The 18,824-nt window shown below is 39.1% G+C and overlaps 1 protein-coding gene across 11 annotated transcripts in view; it reads right to left on the bottom strand.

The window, feature by feature from the left end:
* The window catches only part of PRKCZ (protein kinase C zeta), a 158,768-nt gene that overhangs the window by 10,288 nt on the left and 129,656 nt on the right, over positions 1 to 18,824 (bottom strand). For 8 of the 11 annotated variants that reach the window (XM_073316898.2, XM_073316902.2, XM_073316905.2 and 5 more), the window contains 2 exons: positions 16,995 to 17,074; positions 16,264 to 16,353 (listed from right to left, as the gene is read on the bottom strand). In XM_073316898.2, the coding sequence (XP_073172999.1) occupies positions 16,264 to 16,353; positions 16,995 to 17,074 (170 nt within the window). Of the gene's footprint in view, positions 1 to 16,242; positions 16,354 to 16,994; positions 17,075 to 18,824 lie in introns of all 11 variants that reach the window. The other 3 variants (XM_073316904.1, XR_012155570.1, XM_073316907.1) reach the window with 3 other exon arrangements.

Here is an 18,824-nt window from a genome sequence, read left to right as displayed (position 1 = left end):
GCTGACAAGAAATCACTAGCATTTGATTGGTTAGTATTCTATTGGACTTGGACTTTCATGGCTTTTCAAGATAATTATACACTGCTTACATTTTTTATCTGAACTCTCCTGATCATGACTTGGAATTTCACATTGCATCCTAATGCAAAAAGTGTTCTGACAGTACCAGGAAAGCTTTCCTCTGCTTCATGAGAGAAAAGACAAACAAAGAAACCCGAGTGCAATGTTATTTTGGTGGATGCTTACATGCACTAGACTAGAGGCAAAGCGGCACTGGCTGCCTCTTTCCAACCTTTGTTTATCTTACTGTGGATATTTAATCTAATTCTTGTACCAATCATATTGTGCAACAACCGAATCATAATCTCTCTCCTCTACCCCTTGTTTCCTCCCACAAACTACCAGAAAACACTATTATGAAAGAATGAGCAGGAGAGAACAACATTGCTTATCAATCTCACAGGCAGGAATTTAAATACAGAAAAACTCTGTGTGTAGTAGAATTGTACCAAACACAAACAAGTGGAACAGCTAACGTATAAAACATCTTCAGGAAAGTACAAAAATTCAGAGCACTTTCTTCCAACAAGGTTATAACACTTAAGTACTGAGCATGCTGTTTGTTAGGTCTCTTCTGTGCGCTTGTTCATGCTCTATAGAAAGATGCTTGACCTTGTACTAATGAGCACAGTTCTCAACATGCTATGGGTCTTAATGTGTAATAAAAACCCACAATCAAGGCACAACATGAAATAGCAAAGGAAGACATGAAATTATGTAAGACTCCCTTTTCTTGAATGTGGATAAAATTGACTTTATAGTATTTATGATGCTAGGAGTCTGATGCTACAGTAAGTATCCTACGGAAACAGAAGGATAACAGGTTTGCATGTGATAGGAAGTAAATTGGGAGCCTAAGACAAGTGATGTAGCTAACAATAAGGCACATTTTTTCCCAATGTCTGACTTGTGACTACAGTATCTGGGTGCAAATGAGAAGTATGCTCATAACCACAACAAAGGAAATTAGAAAAGTAACCGTGTTTACGGGCAGGCTGGGAGACAACGTAGGGAACAAAAGGCATTTTAAACATATTTAAAGGCAAGAAATCTTATTGGTTCACTGAATAGGGAGTATCTGAATCTCTCTGTACTCACTAAGATAACAAGAAAGTGCTATACATTCAAATATAGAAGGAATTAGCTTGAGAATGTGACTGATATGATAAAAAGTTGCAAGCTACTGAGAATTAGATTGTGATCAGATTTAGATTTAGAAGAACAGCACAGACGTGCCAGACACTACCATCTCAATGCATAAACTCTCATTTAGCTTAATATAAGATTTTTAAAAATACCTATAGAAAATGGCTAATGTGAAATTCCCAACAGGAAAGATAATTTGACTTCTCTGTACTGTTTTTTCCCCAGTGGGTTATTTTCTAATGTTTACAGCTAGTATTCATTAGATAACAAGTAGGACTGAGCAGACAAAAATCTAATTTAAACCAGGATATCATTTTCCCTCTGTCTTGAACTCACAAGATAGCTTTTTCATACTGGTAAATAAATCAGCTGAGAAACATCTTGATGAACTCCACTGGAAATACATCCATCATCATAGGGGGAAAGGATTGTAACATAGAAATGGTAATTTTGTTTGTAGTGTTCATGAAAAGTGTCAGATTTGCAGCGCTGGTAACTAAAGTCCTCTCCCCACTCAACAAGTACAGCACAGGAAGCGTTAGCACAATCTTCTTCCCGCACCACATTGCCCATATATGCCCCAGTCCCAATGTGGAGAGACAATTCAAAGCAAAGGAAGAGTTAAGTTTCTTCTCTGCAGAGCCTATGAATCAAGTTGCCAGGTGTCAAAGATGCTCTGGACTCCTGTCCATTAGGGATTGGTCTGAGTCTACCCATTCTATTACAGATCCCAAATATGGTAATTTTGATACTGGGGCTGGATTCAAAGATGTGAGCAACTCTGAATTCCAATAACAAGGCCTGTGCTATTGACTTCAATTCTAGATGTATTTTTTAAATGATTTTTACAAAAAAAATCTGTAGGCTGCTCTGATAAAAGATTCAAAATAAAAGCACGCCTTCAAATGCAGTCTTCACCGGATTCAACAGAATCACAACTAGCTCCAGCCAATATTAAAGAATTTATTTGGTTGCCTTCCCAACTTCAAATAAGTCTTTGTTTTATATCCCAATAGACAAAACTCAGAAAATACAACAGCAAAAATTAATTTAAGTACAACTTGGCAGGCACAGTCCCAAAACAAATATCCACAAACCAAACACTAGGTATATTTATTATAAAGGTGCTTTTTCAGAAAAATAAGCCCAATACACCCTGGGTGAACGATGAGTCAATGTTCAGTTTAGTAATTAATAGCTCTGGATATCAGCTCTTTAAATTAGTAAGGCTTCAAATTATACAGGAGTTTACATTAATTTTAACTCACTTTTTTTCAAGAAAAATACTATTCGACTTACTAGTAACAAACTTGTTCATACTTGCAAACTCAATTATATACATCACAAGACACCATAAAAGAATAGGAGTACTTGTGGCACCTTAGAGACTAACCAATTTATTTGAGCATAAGCTTTCTAAAACCCATAAAAGAATACCAGCTTGTTACATTCCTTCATATAACCTTGACATTTTTTTCTGAAGCATAGTTCTAGAGTTCACAGGACTATCAGTACAAGTGAGAGAATCACAAAAAAGATAAATGGAAACAGCTTTGCAAGAAAAATACAAACCAATACAGTAAAAGACACCAAGTAGGTTTGACCCAGTTTAAATAGCAGGTCTTTTCTAACCATGAACAAATGTAATTCAAACATTTCCCCACTGTCCATGGTTCAGTTAAAAGAATTATAAAAAGGCCCAATCCTACAAACTAACTACTGGGAGTAGTCCCATTTATATCAGTGGGACTAACTCCCAATTGCAAGCACCCTACGCAATGGGGTTTGAAGGACTGGGTTCAAATGCTACAGTGATGCACATTACAGTTGTTGGGGGAGGGGGATTCCTGTAGAAAATTTTAGCTTGTTGGTGGAAAACTGAAAATATTTTACCAAGCCTTCAATATTTTCTATTCCAGAGGTTTTCAAACTGTGGTCCGCAGACCACCAGTGGCCTCCGAGCTCCATTCAGGTGGTCCATGGATAGTTTCCTCTAAGGTCAGCGCCTGGGTGGCCGCACACAAGAGAATGAAGGGCCACCTACATGCAAGGTGAGGTGGTGGCCTTGGGGAGAACAGGGGATAGGTATGAGGGGACAGTGGTGTAAGAAGAAGGGGTGGGGAGGAATTTGGGACATGCAAGGCAGCGGCATCCAGAGAAAGAGGCGACTTTCCCCAACTTCAGGGCTGCGCCTGCCAGGGAGAGACAGCCCTCAGCTCTGTGGTGGAGGAGAGAGGGAGTGACTCCCCTCCTTCCCAGCCCCAGCTCGGAAGCTGCCATGGCGGGAAAGAGAGAGGGCACATCCATCGCATTAGAAAGGTAAGACTACTGATGTTAAAATATGAGTTGTGTCCTTTTATTTGTAGAACAAATTTTGTTATCAAGGTTTTTTATATATCACTTTTATCCAGAGCGCTTTACAATAGTTAGTTATCAGTACAAACATTTGGAAAAATCATTAAGTGGTCCACCGAGACCCTCAGCAATTTTCAAGTGGTCTGAGAAAAAAAAGTTTGAGATCCACTGTTCTATTCAGATATCCTGTTGTGGTGCCTCAAGGGAATTGTAAGCTCAGGTCCCTCAAGCCCCTATTCTACTCTACGGGCAGGGCTCCTTAGACTAATTCCCATGATCTCCCCTCTTGCCGAGTTGCCATGATGCAGGAGTCTGACTGGAGTCCATTTTGGAGATGTAGTTCAGCTGGAAAAACCCAACCCAGAGAGGAGAATGATAGAGAGAGACAGACCCCCAAGGAGGCAACACTTTAAATCAAAATTTTTCAAATAAAAATTTTTTCCGGTTTTGCGCCGTTGTATTTTTGACAAAAAGTTACAATTTTCTGTGGAATGTAGATACTTTTCAAAAACAAAACAAAACTAAAAAGAATCACTGTCAAAAACCGCATTTTTCATCAAAAACAGTGTTGACAGTAAAGCAGCCTTAATGAACATCTTAGAAAGGTATATAACAAATACGTTTTTGCTACTGGAACCCTTGTGCCTATATGACATAATAAATAAAGTCTACAAGTCTAGAGGCCTTGTGAAGGTTGGTAGTATATACAGAAAGGTCTTGCTAATTTACAGTAGGGGCACAGACACTGCAAATGACTCAATTAGCAAGTTAAGTGCACTATCACAATGGAAATGCTGGTCTATACTGCTTCACCAGAAGTATTTTCATTTATTTTATCAATTGTACCTCGATGTTTATTTTAGAAAGTAATTCTTTACAACATGTTAGTAAGTTTACTGTAGTATATTATGTAAAGCAACAAAATCCTAGAAACCCAAGGCTCATTACAGCATCTGCTATTCAATCTTTGCTGAGGGTCAGGGGAGACATGGACTTCCAATTTTTGTGCAGATTATAAACTGCAGATCTGACGTGTTGGTTGCATGTTTTTAGTGCTCTTCTACTTATGACAAATTACAAGCTAACATCTCACCTCCATAATATGTTTGCACAGGTGGTCCCTGGCATCCGCATGAAGCTCCACTGATCTACCAGGACTCTGCCTGTGTAGACTTAACAGAAGAACTGGGGTCTAAACATGCATCCAAATTCATTACCTGGCCAATTGTGGAAAAGGGCAGGAAAGCCACTGAAATATGGTAAGGCAACACACACAAATACATGAGAACTCTACTTATGGGAACTGGTCCCCCAGTACACTCCCCAACATCCTTTTTTCAGTAAAGTTTGTAACAGTTTTGTCAGCATCTCTACTTTCAGCATGTTGCTTAGAAGCGGCTCTCTCTGCTTCAATGCTTGTTTGAAATGGTCTTTCATCTCAAAAACAAATCCATAGTATTTTGCATGCCAAGGTTTAAAAAAAAAGTTTTCCTTATTTAACATGTCAATTAAAATCCTGCCCTCTTCTTGGAAGCACAAAAGAAAAGAGGGTGGATGAAGCAAGGGTTCTGATGCTCAGATAACATGATGAGGAGATAAGAATATTTACAAAAATATCATTCAAAAAATTTATTTATACATACTAGGGTAACACCCATCACCTTAAACAAGATCAGCCCCACTGTGCCAGGCTCTGTAAAGATATACAGGAAGAGAGGGTGAGATTCTCTCAGCGCCTGTATGCTGGGTCAAGGGGTTGGGAAGACAAAGCCCTGGATCTGGCCTAAGGAGAATCCCTATGGTATGCCCGCTCCATCAATACTGCGTGCAGGTCTGGGTCGCCCAATCTCAAAACAAGACACATTAGAATTGGAAAAGGTACAGAAAGGGGCAACATATGATTAGGGATATGGAACAGCTTCCATATGAGGAGCCATTTTAAAAAAAATGGGACTGTTCAGCTTAGAAAAGAGACGGCTGAAGGGGGAGATCAGAGGTCTGTAAAATCAAGAATGGTGTGGAGATTTCTGTACCTCTTCACAACATAACACATGAACCAGGGGCCACCTAATGAAATTAAATAGGCAGCATGTTTAAAACAAACGTAAGGAAGTACTTCTTCACACAACACACAGTCAACTTGTGGAACTCATTGCCAAGGGATTTTGGCCAAAAGTATAACTGGATTCAAAAAATAATTAGATAAGCTCATGGAGGTTAGGTCCCTCAATGGCTATTAGCCAAGATGGTCATGGATGCAAATGCATACTCTGACTGCCAGGAGCTGGGACTGGACAACAGGGGATGGATCACTCGATAACTACCCTGTTCTATTCATTCCCTCTGACGTATCCAGCACCTGCTTCTGTCAGAAGATAGGATACTGGCTATATGGACCATTAGTCTGACCCAGTATGACCATTCTTATGTTCTTAACTGAGGAACACAGCTGCTGTCTGTTTTCCAAGAACTCCCTTGCAAATTTCAGTACAGGGGACATACTAGGGGCAGGGCTGGGGCTGGAAGGGTGTTAGTTGGAGAGAGTCTAGTTGCAGTTTCTGGGCAGCACTGCTGGCCCATTGGCAGCAGTGGAAAAGTTGCCTAACTTATGCCAGGGACTGCTCCAGCCCTGGAGGAGCCAAGAATTGAGAAGGCGCAAAGGTGGTTAAAGCCACCATTGTCCCCCTACTTGTCCCTTGAACTCTGTGCCGTGTTCTTGCCTTGAAGAGCTTACAATCTTAATATTGCTGATGTTCAGAACTTCTATGTAAGCCATTTACCATTTCACAAAATAGATCCCTTGTGTGTGTCAGGAGTCCAGCTTCACTGGATAGTCCATGAGAAATTAGGATTACTATAATAATTAATTAAATTTTAATTAAAATAAATTTATTAAATTTATAATCAATTGCCTATAAGAAATTCTTTGCCAATTCCATCGGAAAGTGACAATTCTTTTAATGTAAAATCAACTCTTTGAGTGGACAAGAAAGCCTAGCTACAAACATTTTGGGGAACAGGAGCTCCTTTATTCAAAATGCTTGAGAAGCCACTTGAGAATAATAATTTACAAAAGATTCATGCTTCAGGGCATAAAGCTGATCACCACAGGGGTCTGGAAGGAATTCCTCTATCCCTACGAGCAACACTGCATAGCATTTGGAACTACTTTTACCAGCGGCTCAAGCTTCTGAAAGTGGCTTTGCCGGAAACAGACTACCAGGTATGATCATTGTTCTGTGCTGTTATTGCCTATGTGGGATACACACTTTGGAGTAGCCTGGCTGGCCACCAGAGGTCACCGTTTCTCTAGAGAAATATCAGCCAAAAAATCAAGACTCAAAACTCCTTTTGGAAGAGACCTGATGACAGTACCTGGAAAACTCTGGAAAATCACATCATTTTGTTTTCATGAAAAACATCCACAGAGGAGATAAATAATATTAATTAAATGACAGATTGGCAGAATTGTTTCTAAACTTGTAGTTTTCCAAGGAAGATTCAGAGCAACTCTCTAAGAAGTTGCATTTTTATACTGATGACATATCACTTGATACAAACTGATAAGTTATATAGCTGTCTATGCTTCAGGTGATTAGTCAGCAAGCACCTGCTGAACTTAGGAAGACACTAGCAGGCTCTCTCATATAGTCCATTTCACACTAATCTAAACTGGGCACTATTGAATACAGGCTACTAGAGTGGATGGATCACTGGTCTGATCCAGCACAACGATTCCTGTGTTTCTAAAAGGGGCTTGAGATCAGAAATGGTAGTTTCAATGGTCTGCTTAAACAAAGGCAAAGCCTTCTCTTCCTTTGTCACTTACCTGGCATATGAAACTTCCAGCAACCTCTATTAACTTGCAAGCAGTTCAGTTCAGTTCTAGAAGAGTTGCAGTTTTCTGCAGAGTATATCTGTTTGTTGTTGCCTTCCCGCTTTTCTTTTGTGGCTCAACTGTCCTGCATGTTTATTTGCCTGTCGTTCATTAATGGCTCAGTTCTACAGAATTAGCTAATTATCATGTGATAGCCTGTAGTATATTAATGGGTTGGTTCCGAGATCTGTAGAGGCAGGTACACATAGGCGTACTTCTAACTCTGACCTCTACACTGTCGTAATTACTATCACTTACATTATCACACAATTACTGCTCAAAAGAAAAAACGCACCATATACAGTGATTAATCTGTCTTGGCCCCTTTTACGTGTTTGGCATGCATTTCATTATTCAATATCCTTAGGAAAATAATCTAATCTTTGATGGATACAACCAGTTTTTAGCATGCAAAGAGAGAAGGTAGAGAGTTTGCAGGATAAACTTCAGAAAAAGGCTAAATAATTTCGGTGTAATTGGTTTTTGAAGGTTATACTTTGGATTGGCAGAATGTGATTTTTATTTTTTCTAATTAATCATTTATCAATATTTGTATTTTTACAGCTGTGGTGAGTAGGGTTGGGATCAGGGCAACCTGAGAGCAGGGTGCAGCCGAGTAGCCCAATGGACTATGGTGCAAAGGAGGCTGTGGTTGATGTGCCCCCGGGGACGGGGAAGCCACCCTGCTGCTGAACAGTTTCTGCCTCAGGACGGCTCTCACACTCCTGGCACATCAGTAGCATGAGTGGGTCTGTGACACTGGAGCTCCAGAGGACTCCTTGCACAGCCATGGGGCTGGTGACAGCTGATCCCTGAAGGCACAAGGAAGGCTGAGGGACAGGTGTGGCACAGCAGAATCCCCCTGGCAGGGCTGCAAGGAGGACAACAAGTCCCTGCTGGGGGGGAGGCCACTCTGCTGCTGAAGGGCTCCTGCTTGGGAACAGAGCTATTCAGCAGCAGGGACCACTCCCTCCTCACAGTCCTGGCCAAGGATCTCTGCTTTCCAGAACCAGGACTACAGTCTTCCCAGCACCTTGTGCCTGCAGAGCTGTCACTAGCCCCATTTACTCCCCAGCCAGTAATGTGGGAGCCAGCCTGGGCAGGAACTCCCATCACAACGGATTTGCAGGGGTTCCCTGCATGGCTGTAGGGCCAGTGGCATCCAACCCCTGCATGCGCAAGGGGTGGGAAAGGCTGTGGTTCTGGTGAGGCAGAGCACAGATCACCAGTACTCCCAGCTGGGGAAAGAGACAATGGTTCTGTGACAGTGAGGCTGCAGACTGCTCCCTGCACTGCTGTCCTCTTCTTCCTTGCAGTCCTGGCCAAGGGTCTCTGCTCTGCCCCACTAGGACCTGCAGGGATCAGGTGTCACCACAATCATGGGCCTGCTCTCTCACTCCTGTGACAGCAGGGCTCCTGAGGGCTCCCTACACGGCTGCAGAACTAGTGAAATGCAATCCCTGCAGGCATGCCCACTGTTGTGATGGGGAAAAAACACCAATCTAGTTCAGCCATCAGCTGAAATTGATATTTACTGATAGTTATTGATGAAATTGAATCCTGCCAAGCCAAGTTACACTTGCTACAGCTCCAAGCCCACAAAAGCCTGCCTGCCTCCTCTCAGTGGTGTCAGTCTTCAATGTGGCTAAAGGCATTTTGCACCTTGGGTCAACAAGTAGTTTAAGACTGATAACCATGAAATGAGGTGGGGCAGATATAAGGGAGTGGGGGAGGAAATGATGGAGTGTGTCTATACCCCTTGAGAGATCATGTTTTCCAAATACTTTGGGAACCTATGTAAGAGCCCATTAATTAAAAATATTACTGTAGGTGTCTCGTTTACTTGACTCCCATGTTTTATAAGTCACCAGAAAATAAATTCAGTAAAAACGGATAGTACAAATAAGGACATGAATTGCATACCCTTTAACAATAATTAAATGAAAAATAATTCCAGTACCTTTTGACAAACCCCCTCAATTAGGGACCTACCTTTCTGTTATACTTCACACCTAGTGTAAAATTCCTTCTTTACAGTGTTCACATCTGGATCCAATACATCACCTACTACTTGCAATTACAAAATTTTTTATACAATAAATTTTTTCAAGGATTGATGTTAGTTAAAATTTAGCCATCTGCTTTGCTGCAATTTAACATTTTATTGTCTATTAAACCAAGACATATGAGGATTAAAATGATGGATGTTACTTAACGTCGGTAAGATGACGAGCTGATGTGTGACTCAATTCGCTAACACAATATTATACGGCAACAATTCTAGCCCTCAAAAGTTACATCTAAATCTAAAGATTCTGAATCTTGTTTAATGTTCTGACACAAGGTTACATGTGCTCAAAAATGGGATGTAGGATTTTAAGATGAGAAGTCTGGCTCAGACATCCTAAGGATCCCCCTGAACTTTTACCCAGTTTTAGAAGCTGATCTGAACCTACATCTTTTGTGGTTCTGAAATGCTCAGAAGAGGGTTTTCTCCCACTTCGGGTTTCTGACACTAGACACAGAAGTCTTAAGCTAAAAGACCCTAGTCAAACCATTCTCCACCAATCTTCCATCCCCCAAGACACCTGTTATATATGCACAACAAATAAAATGTTGGTTGAACTACTTAAATCAGAATTTTGTTCAAACTGAAAGGCTCAAGACTTCATTTTAAGATTCTTTTAAAATCACTTTTAGGACAACAATTGTGGGGATTTGTGTGTGTTTATTTTATGATGAAAAATAGAGCAATTCAGTTTTCTAACCTTTCACAGCTAAATTTACTTCTGTTATAAAACAAAAGTCAGCTACTGACTTGTAATGGACAGTGTAAAATAACTCTATAAATTCAAGTTGAAAACATTCTTTTGAGATTAATGTCAAAATACCCAGATAAAACATCTTGTTTAGCCAGGCAATGGAAACCATTACAATGAATATGCAGCATTTAACGATAGAGATCAACAAGGAATACACACATTTTATGTTGTATTTTTCCTAATTTAGTTCAGTGTTCTTTCAAGGCTGACAGATTCTCTCACAGCACTTGAATGCTCCCCCCTTCACCCTCCAAAAAGTTAATGGGGAATCCTTTCTTCTCTTACTGATTTTAATAGCACTTCTCTGCTCTTTGAGGAGGCTATATCCTAACATATCAATGTACTTAATTGTATTATACCCCATAAACTCTGCTGCAGTAATAACTACGATTTTCATACCCAATTAAATTTTTCAGGGCTTTGCCTATATATTGTAGTCCTTTGAAAGAGCTGCAAAAGTCTTGATGCAGTTACTACAGTAAGGACTAAACCTGCAATAAAAAGACATGATTCTGAAATCAATATACAGACTAAGACTGCTCACAAGACAATACTTGGGAATTGTGGGAGGGTATTATTATTTAGCAGTAAGGGACGCGTTACATGAAAGTCTGTAATTATGCCAACTGGAATGCAACATTTGTACAGTACTTGAGATTTTGGGTGCACCGATCTGTAGCTTAAAAGAATTGCTGTCACGCAGTTTGGCCCAAAATTTGACCTATTTAAAACAGTTATAAACCAGTTCCTGACTTTTAGATTCTAAATAAATAGCTTTTATTTTCTTTTAAATTTACCAAAGAAGGACCCATACTCTGTGTGTGCATGCACACGTCCATCCGCCCATCACTGGTTTGATAGTAACAATTGAATATACTGCTAGAGCTAAGCAGATCATCACTGAGCATGATTATTTATTATTTGTATTACCATAACCTCAGAGCCCTGGGCTTGGACCAGGACACCGCTGTGCTAGGCGCTGTACAAACGAGAAGAAAAAGATGGTCCCTACCTCAGAGTTTACAATTTAAGTATAAAACAAGAGACAACAGACGGAGTGCAAGGAAACAGAGACAATATCAGTCGGTATGATAGGGCGTGATCTCAGCACACCAGCAGCCTAACTGTTAAGCTTTTTGTAGACATCACAGAAAAAGAAAGTTTTAAGGAGGGTTTGGAAGGAGGAAAGCCTGTTAGTTTTGTGGATGTTTATGGGGCGCTCCACCCAAGAGTGAGAGGCAGGCCCAGGAGACAACACAAAGATGCTTGTTTGGAAATTTAACATGTGGATGACAGAGATGGGCATCAACAGGCCACAAACGTGAGGGCAGTTAGTTTAGGCTTATACAGCAGAGGGATGCAAAGAGAGGAGAGACATGGTAAAAGTGATGGGCTAGGAAAATAATTTTTGCAGCAGCATTCTGAATGGATATAAGATGGTGTTCAAAGAGTAGAAAGAGTAAAAACTGGACTCTATCTTTAGGATGATATTACATCCATTGGAATATGAAAGTAAAAGTCTATTTTAACAAGTAGGTGGCAGTGTTGCAGCCTTTAATTTGAGGAACTGAGGAATCAGTTGCCACAAAATGCATTCGAATCAGTTTTATCAGCCCCCTTAAGAATCTCAGGGAGGGGTATATCTAATTCACTGAGCTAATTTAAGGCTGAAATCAGCTTGCTTTCTGAAAATTACAATCTTTTCTGACATTCTGAGTCCCATGTGTGTCTTTTCCGATCTATCTTTTTATGCCTCTCTATTTACGGCCACAGAGGCAAAGATTTAATTTATTAAAGACAACATTTCTGTAGGTTTGCTGCTTTACACCTCCATGAAATCCCTCTAGGTATTTCCTGACTCCATCCTTAACCAGCTTTGTCGCACTTCCTGCTTTCATATATGTATTCTCCAGACTGCTAAGGTAATTTTTCTTTTTAGTTTTATTTCTTTGTAACTTCTGGGAAGTAAGCTCATAACACATAGCAAGAGAAAGCCTTGAAGTACAATCTTCCCAGCAATGACTTTCACAAATAGTTATGCTCTGTGTTAGGCAGATCACAGCTCTATGCTCCCTCTCTGCTGTCTTAGTCTTCTTTTTAAAGATACAAATATTCGATATATTGTTTTGTCAACATCTTCCAAAAAGGTTTTGCTTATTCTTTTAAGTGAAAGGTTAGTTACTTCTTCATCCACTCAACACTATTCAAACTGCTCTATTTAAAAATGTTTAACCACCTTTGTATGTACTTCACACATAAATATGAGGTTTCTTCTCACTGCTTATCAGTGTCATTTTCACCTTACTACCAAAGATCTTTCTGTAATTTTTTTCTCCTTCTTATCCAATTACATTGTTTACTTTGGGCCAGATTTTCAAAGGTATTTAGTTTCAGACAGGTGCCTGGTGAGTGGGATGCTAAAAGGCACTTAAGCAGGTTAAGGGCCTAACTCCTATTGAAATCAGTGGCCTTTTGTTCAAAATGCAAGTGCTCTTTTCCTTTGAGGTGGACATTCCTAAGAATTCTTAACCTGTCTGGAAGCAATCTTTCCACGTTACCTGGAACTGCTCTTGATGTACTCTATTTTCCAAGACTATATTTTTCGCTTCCTTCCAGTTTCATTCCCACAATAACTTTGCTTCTCACTGAATCACTGATCATTGTTTAGGTTGAACTTATTGACAGTCTCCGTATCTTTGATTATGTAGGGTTAGTATGTTTACTTCTCAAACCACGTATCAAACTATCAGCCAACTTGGTCTGATCATCTGGAAGTCATCACAACCATAAATGGGCCAAGTTCAGATCTAGCTGTGAATGGACAAAACTCCACCGAGTGTATTAATAAAATATTCTTATACAGGTCTCCATTACAATTCCCCCCAAAATGCATTTTGTAGGCAATTAATTTTGTCAGACATATCACTCTTTATCTGCATCTTTATTCTAGGTCCACCTCCATTGTATCTCTGCACACCTAAGCAGTGACATCAACCACAATTTTGTAGTATTGCTTTTATTATGTAAGGCATAGTCAAGAAACACAGAGATTTGGAATATAAATGGATTTTGTCTTATATAGTAGAAAACATTTGGTAAGTGTTCTAAAAGAATTAGGAAAGCTGTCTTACTAGGTTCCAGAATGTTACTGCCTCATTTCATGCAGAGCAATGTCCCAATACTCAAGTTATAATAGACCCCTATTGTATAACATATCCCTCATGCAAAAAATCATCAAAATTAAGAGGTACTGAGCACCTTGCTTCCAATTACGTGGTTGGAGGAATCTCAGTACCTTTCAAAATCAGGCCATTAAGTTTAAAATTCACTGAAAAATGTCTTTACCTTTACTACTTACACCTTAGATTGCTAACACTGAAAAGATATTTAGAATCTGTCTCCTTTCACTATCTATACATTTTGTTTATTTTTTGCACTTCACTCAGGCTGGACCCTGGCAATAGTTTCTTGTCAATTTTACCCTCTGGTTTTGTTGTGTAAGGCACTGTATTTCAAGGTAAATGATACTGAGAAATGTTTAATGAAAATCTCCCCCTCACCACTTGTAATCCAGAAGAAGATTCACTAAATTAAAAAGTAATAAAAATATTTATATGAGGCTTCTATTTATTCACTTTACAAAACTGAAATATTTTGGCCTACACTGAAAGGATAGTGACACCTAAAACAACTACACGCAGCATCATCTTCTAAATAGAACACAGAATACGACAGGGACCCAAAGTAAACATGATTTTCCTGTAATCGTATCAAAATGTTAAACGATGCATAATTTACATCTCAAGATAGTAATTTACATGACACAGCTCTGTTGAAAAGAAGCCAGGATTACATAATCACTCTGTTTCAGTTTGGGGTGGTCTTCCCAAGTGATCACCATGAAATATAAAGTAAGCGAAGCAGGGTAAAAGTCTCTTTTACAAATATAAAATGAATCCAACAAAATCTTCTCTCATAAAGCTACAGTATGTGAAGTTTGATGTTGATGTTCCTATTAATTAGCATCATAGTGCCTGAAGGTGCATGCCGTAAAACAACAACATCACACACCAGATTAAGGGAGCTATTTAAAACCTATATCTTCACAAATTATTAATAGCTTAATCAGATCCTCTGTGTTATATGAACAGCTATAGAAATGCCAGACATTCTGCCTCTGTAGAAAGCTTCTTCTATGAAGAACTTCAATAAGGATGGTCTGAACGACGAGCCTCAAAGTAAAAATTTAATCATTCTGTTTTCTCCCTTTCTCTGAAAACTTCTCTCATGATGCTCGAGTCATTACCTCCTGTTTCTACGATATTTCCTATAGAGTTCACAGTACTGCAAAAAATAATAATGCATACTTGCATCTCCATCATTAAACTAGCTATTAAAAATTTACATAGCTAACTAAAATAATGTTCCTGATATAGTTGGCACCTTAGCCATAAAGTAGTTAGTGTAGCAGATAAGAGTTTTTAATGATGATTTCGTGATGATAGCAGTGGACATAATCAAGAAGTGACTGGTATTCTTCTAGATCAACTGACGCTTAAACTGATCATAACTGCATGCACCTTCTTGCAAATCCCACTGAAACAGAAGTACATCTTATCCCACATTATAGACCAAAAACATCCCTAAGAGCAAGGAGTAACAAAACAAAATGTAAAGCTTGAAAGTAACCAGCAAGCAAGCAAAACACAACTACTCAATCATACTGCATTCAAGTCGCATCTCTTCCTTAGGTCATTTTGTCTTTTAAGGGCCCGATTCTACAAATATTAACAGCCCAATTTAAATCAATGGGACTATTCAGGTAAGGAAGGATCACATATGTAAGGTTTTGTATGACTGGGGCCTTATATTGTAAACTGTAAGGAAACTGCCTTCTTATGTGTCTGTCTGATGCCATGTATATAAATGATGCATATAAATGGATCACTTGATGATTACTTGTTCTGTTCATTCCCTCTAAAACACCTGGCATTGGCTACTGTTGGACAGGATACTGAGCTAGATGGACCTTTGGTCCGACCCAGTATGGCCATTCTTATTCTACATACAGCATACACTAATAACAGCTTCACTCTAGTATTTTCCCCCCCCGGAACAGAATACCAGGCTGCTACTTCTTCCAAAGTCCCCGTTACATTTACCACTACTCAAGACTTGCTTAGGATATTTTGCCTCCCTGGAATCAGACCTGCCTAAAACAATTAAATATAAGATTTAGACAAATGTTAGAGAGGGCTTGCTTCAGACCATCAAGAACAATAGGTTGCAATCTATACATGTTGCCACTTCCTCTATTGGAAACTATCAGGTAGCAGCAGCTTTAAATTAAAAGCAGGGCTCCACAAGAACTCCACCAACGGAAGATCTCTGCTGAATCAGCATATGTTTTCTTCCCCGCCCTCCCTTCCCCCCCACCCTCAATCTTGTCATACCTTACCCATTTTGTGGCTCTCCCAGACAAATTCTAACCCCAGCTCTTCTGGGAGAGAGAGGGTTGGTGTGAAAAGTCCACCTGGTGCATTACAAGGACCAACGCTAGGGGCTGCAGCACAAGTTCTGCAGCACCTACCAATAGAATTCAGGGAATTAATTGGCCCCCAAGACTTTATTATGGTTTAAATAATGTGTTTTTGTTATTTTCTACCTAATATCACAATTGTCTTTTTACTAAAAATTTAACCTCACATTTTTAAAGTAAAGACCATGAGTGAAACTACACTTAATATTTGGTAACAAGTCACATTTTTGACCATGAAATAAATCTAGTTTCCAACATTTTTACATTAATGAAAAGCCTAAACTGAAGTTAATTTTATATGAATACTTTGAGGTTTGATGTATTCTTTCAGTTATGAGCAACTGTATTTTTGAAGAGAGTATTCATTAACAGAGTGTTTACCATGATAGGTTCATGCACACAGTAATTAAAACATTGAAGGAACATGTCTCTATTTAACATACTTAAGTAGAATAAATTTTTACCAGATCCCAGTCTATGCTGCGGAAAAATGTGTGAGACTTGATATCAGAAAACCCTGTCTGTGGCTGGCAGCCAAGCCTTTCTTTGGGATCCTGTGGAAGACAAGAGAAAACACAATCAATATCGTGTTTGTCTTTACACTTCTTTTTCTTTGTTCTATCATGACAGAGTCTCCAGTTTTTCACTGGCGCAGGTAGATCATACAGGGACAGGCAGTAGTACATACACTGTTGGTAAAATAAATCAAGGCAATCTAGTTTTCAAAACTTCATGGGTTTGAAAATTCATTTTAGACTTTTTATTTTACAGCATTTCTCGTGATATCAACACTCTGAATTTACTTAATAAATGTGCTGTTTTCCCTATTGATGCAGATAATAGTTCCACTGATTTCACTTGGTCTGCTTGTATTAGTAAGGACTACTCATTTAATAATTGTTTGCAAACACAGACCAATAATTATCTTAGGTTTTGTACTCAGTTTCATTATAAAAGACCATTTTACTAACTTGCCAACTTGCTAGTACATTTTCAAATGAAGTTCCATGCTATAAAATTTTCACATGAAAAATCAGCAATTTAAAAGATTCTTTTTTGGAAGCTATATGTCCTGATTTTATAAAATTTCTTTACAGAAAGTAGATACACCTCTAAGTTTTTAATTAATTTATGTTTTATAACATGAAGCTCTGAGCTATTGAACTTATATAAACAACAGTGTTGTAAAACTTACCTTGTTTAAAAATCCTTTTAAGACATGAGAGGCCTTGACAGAGAGAAATCTTGGAATCCGGATTGGCTTTTCAAGGATAACTGTTACAAGTTTAAAAAAAAACAAAACCCCAATATGTTTTGCACTCTGTTATATGACATCCACTATGATTTTAATAAAAACTTTATTTGTATTACTGCGGGGACAATGTACTAATATAGCAACTATTTAAGTTATTTCTGCTAAATTTGCCAGGCTATACAATTTTATTTTATTTTTTCTTAATATAAAAAGTCACTCCACACTCTCTCTGGTTAATATCTTTTCTAAATGTACTATAAAATGGACTTTTAAGGACATAACTCAGAAGAGAAAGCCAGCATACTCATTTTTGTTTTCAAAAAGCTGGGGGCAATGAATCCAGTGGTTAGAGCAGGGGATTAGGAGTCAAGGCTCCTGAGTGCAATTCCTTTTTTTGTGTGACTGACACATTAACGACTATGGGGGCAAGTCACTTCAACATTTAGTTCCTGCTTCCACAACCATCAAATGAGCATTTACTTTTCTCTAACTTTGCAAGGCTTACCCAGTTAATGTTTGTATCTTGGGATCTTCACATGAAAAGTGCTATGGTAGCAGTGACATTTAAAGACTTTCTGAAAATTCTTAATCTCATGCATCATTTCTTTCATCCTGTCATACTGATAAACACATTGTATAAAGGCTTTTCATCTCCTTAAAGTCCTGATCAAGGGGTTATATAAATGTGATCTCACATTTTTTAACAATTGAGGAAATATTACACTGGACCAGAGGTTGTGGGGATTCCCCATTGTGTCATTACAAGCAACTTTCTTCCTTCATTATACAGTATTCCCACTCAAGGAGTATTTTGGAGACTAGTTATGCACTTTAAAAAGAGTACACAGTGGTGCTTGAGACTGCTCACACCGGCAGTCAGATTGGTCACTAGGAAGTATTTCAGAATGAGTCAGAGTTTAAGGCCACAAGCACTAACTAGCATCTGCACACTAAATCCAACACCCAAAGTATTACAGCCCACAGGAGACTAAACTATTATATGCCTCAGGCATAGAATGGGAGGGATCTTGGTGCACCAATGCCTGAGGTCTCTGCAATGGCAGGGAATTTTATTAAGTGAGATATACCCATAGAATTCTGGAGAGTGACCCAGGCCCCATGTTGCAGAGGAATACAAAAACCCTAAGGTCACCACCAGTCTGACCTGGGGAAAAATTCCTTCCAATCCTCTCTTCCTTCTCTGAGACTATGCACATACACCTTTGCAATTCACTCTTTACCAATCAAGCACTTTCAGCATTGCTCCTGTACTTGACATGGTTGTGCATGCTACCACCTTTGATTAGAATAATGGGCACACTGCTACCCATGCAAACCAGTTGCTATTAAAGTAACTTATGACACTGCTACCAAGAAATCACCATAGAGAAACAGAAAAAGTTAGCTGGAGCAAAACTACAGGTAGATATGGTTGGTGCCCAGAAAGTTCCCTCAATGCCTTCTTATAATACAGTTTTCAAGAACCTTTCCATACTCTGGACACAACCTAGCAGACACACTGTCTAATGCATGGTCTCCCATTCCTTTCATTGGCACGTTCTGTCCCTACTGATGATAACTTAACATCCTTGTGGCAATTACAGCAGTTGGTTTAATGGAAAAGAAATATCACTGAAGTATTAATAGCCTTTGGTTCAATGAGTGTTTTGCCCTTTCTGAAGAAAGTCAGTCAGGCGGTCTACTGTGTCTTCATTTCATTTCATCTCTCCCTCCCACCTGTTCTGTTTCTCTTGACTGGCATCAAGGCAA

This window comes from Lepidochelys kempii, chromosome 18 (genome assembly GCF_965140285.1).
Source record: "Lepidochelys kempii isolate rLepKem1 chromosome 18, rLepKem1.hap1, whole genome shotgun sequence".
Taxonomy (NCBI): domain Eukaryota; kingdom Metazoa; phylum Chordata; order Testudines; family Cheloniidae; genus Lepidochelys; species Lepidochelys kempii.
The sequence above is the reverse complement of the archived record's forward strand: the minus strand, read 5'-3'. Positions and strand labels throughout refer to the sequence as shown.